We start from the raw sequence: 2,134 nt of genomic DNA, 5'->3' as shown, positions 1-2,134 counted from the left end.
GTCTTGGAGAAGAAAATGAACATACAGTTTGGATTATGTATTTATAATTTTACTTATGAGTCAAAAAAATCAGGTACATGTTGAAAATGAAACAGCATTTCTATTAATCCATTTTAATTAGGATTATGGAACACAATCGCTTCCATACACCAGGGGGCAGTAGAGGAGCCTCAGAAAGCTGGGGGGAAGATGAGGAAGAAATACAAAACATAATTTAAATCTAATAAATGTTTTAAAATCATTATCATAAAGTTGAATCTGGTTTTCAATCATTATTTTAAAATACAATTTAATTAAATGTTATTTAAGAGAGCTGAAAAGGTTTAATTTTTCTTATCCTTAGAAGTTTGTTGAAAAGTTGGTTTTACAGTGGGAATATAGCGATGTTTAAAACATGTAATGTTTAATGTAATAATAATAATAATTTAATAATTATTGAATAGTGAATAAAAATGTGGGAAAAAAGATTATTTCTTTACATAATTTGTAGCATTGCAACTAATGGAGCAAAGAAAGACTGAGACACTGAACATGAGATCTGCAGCAGGAGTCTTCCAGTCAGTGATGAAGGTTCTGACCACGGACAGAACCTCTTCATGGACACTGGTTCCTCCTCAGGTAAATGTTGAGGTTTTATTTTCATTTTGTTTGTATGAACAGGTACCTGGTGTCTCTGAACATCATCAAACCCATGTGTGACCTGCTGACGGTGATGGACTCTAAGATCGTGCAGGTGTCTCTGAACGGTCTGGAGAACATCCTCAGGCTGGGAGAACAGGAGGCCAAACTAAATGAGACCGGCATCAACTCGTACTGCGCGCTCATCGAGGAGGCTTATGGTACGGCTGCAAACACAAACTCACAGTGGCAACAAGAGGAACTCGTTCAAACAGAGCCGTTCATTGCTGAACTGGGTTTGTAGAGTGAAAACCTTCTGTCTGTTCTGACCCACAGGCTTGGATAAGATCGAGTTCCTGCAGAGCCACGAGAACCAGGAGATCTACCAGAAGGCCTTCGACCTGATCGAGCGCTACTTCGGCGTGGAGGTGGAGGATGCTAGCCTGGCTCCACAGGTGGATCAGAACCAAGGCCAGTTTGTTTTCCAGCAGCAGGAAGGACCTGTGGAGGGTTTCCAGCTCTGACCCGGCCTTCGTCTTCACAGCCCAGTTACCTAGACCACCACTTCTCCCAGACCTGGACTCCTGCTCCTCTGGAGACCTGTGGAAGGTTCTGAACATGGAGATGGGACGGTTCTCCTGTTGGACTGAGAATGTGAAAGTCTGGTCTCCACAGGACTCATGAGATGATGAAGACCAGCTTTTACCAAAAGCCTGTGGTTGACTGTTTCCACTAATTGATGATGGTGATGATGATGATGATGATGGTGATGGTGATGATGATGATGGTGATGGTGATGATGATGATGATGATGATGATGGTGATGGTGATGATGATGATGGTTTATATTATTTGTGTTGCTGTCTATAAATCAACATCCCTTTCCAGAATGTGAAACTACCTCTAAATCTTTCTTCTGACCAGAGGCGTAGAGTGAAACTTGGTGTTCTGGTGTAGGGTGGAMATCTGGACCCGGCAGAACCACGGCGCTGGTGCCAACACCACTGCATGTGTTCTGATGTGTACTCACAGACTACCTGAGGCTCACCTGGATCAGGTGTCCTGTGGATGGGCGCTAGTCTTTCTGCGCCTCGCTGCCGTTGGGTCGGGAGGTTCTGTTCACTTCTGTTTCTGCTGCTTTGTAATGTTCTCCTCAAATCGGTCCACCAGGTAGAACCTCCAGCACGGGTCTGCTACATGAAGTGGTTTGAGCCTGTTGGTTTTGATGAGGATTATTTGGCAGGTGTGTAGAGTGACTCGGCATGTGTGTGGAGTGACTGCAGGTGTAGTGTGTCTCTGCAGGTGTAGAGTGTCTCTGCAGGTGTAGAGTGTCTCTGCAGGTGTAGTGTGTCTCTGCAGGTGTAGTGTGTCTCTGCAGGTGTAGTGTGTCTCTGCAGGTGTAGAGTGTCTCTGCAGGTGTGTAGTGACTCGGCATGTGTGCGTGGAGTGACTCGGCAGGTGTGTGGAGTGACTCGGCAGGTGTGTGGAGTGACTCGGCAGGTGTGTGGAGTGACTC

The 2,134-nt window shown here is 45.0% G+C and overlaps 1 protein-coding gene across 1 annotated transcript in view; it reads left to right on the top strand.

The window, feature by feature from the left end:
* kpna5 (karyopherin alpha 5 (importin alpha 6)) overlaps window positions 1-1,518 on the top strand; it is a gene marked incomplete at its 5' end in the record, with an annotated part of 15,679 nt that extends 14,161 nt beyond the window's left edge. Inside the window, 2 exon segments of the mRNA XM_014026330.1 lie at window positions 661-839; window positions 955-1,518. Coding sequence (XP_013881784.1) covers window positions 661-839; window positions 955-1,142 — 367 coding nt within the window.
* Between the last annotated feature and the right edge of the window lie 616 nt (window positions 1,519-2,134).

Source organism: Austrofundulus limnaeus, unplaced genomic scaffold (assembly GCF_001266775.1).
Source record: "Austrofundulus limnaeus strain Quisiro unplaced genomic scaffold, Austrofundulus_limnaeus-1.0 Scaffold543, whole genome shotgun sequence".
Classification (NCBI taxonomy): domain Eukaryota; kingdom Metazoa; phylum Chordata; class Actinopteri; order Cyprinodontiformes; family Rivulidae; genus Austrofundulus; species Austrofundulus limnaeus.
This window is presented reverse-complemented; position numbering and strand designations above follow the sequence as displayed.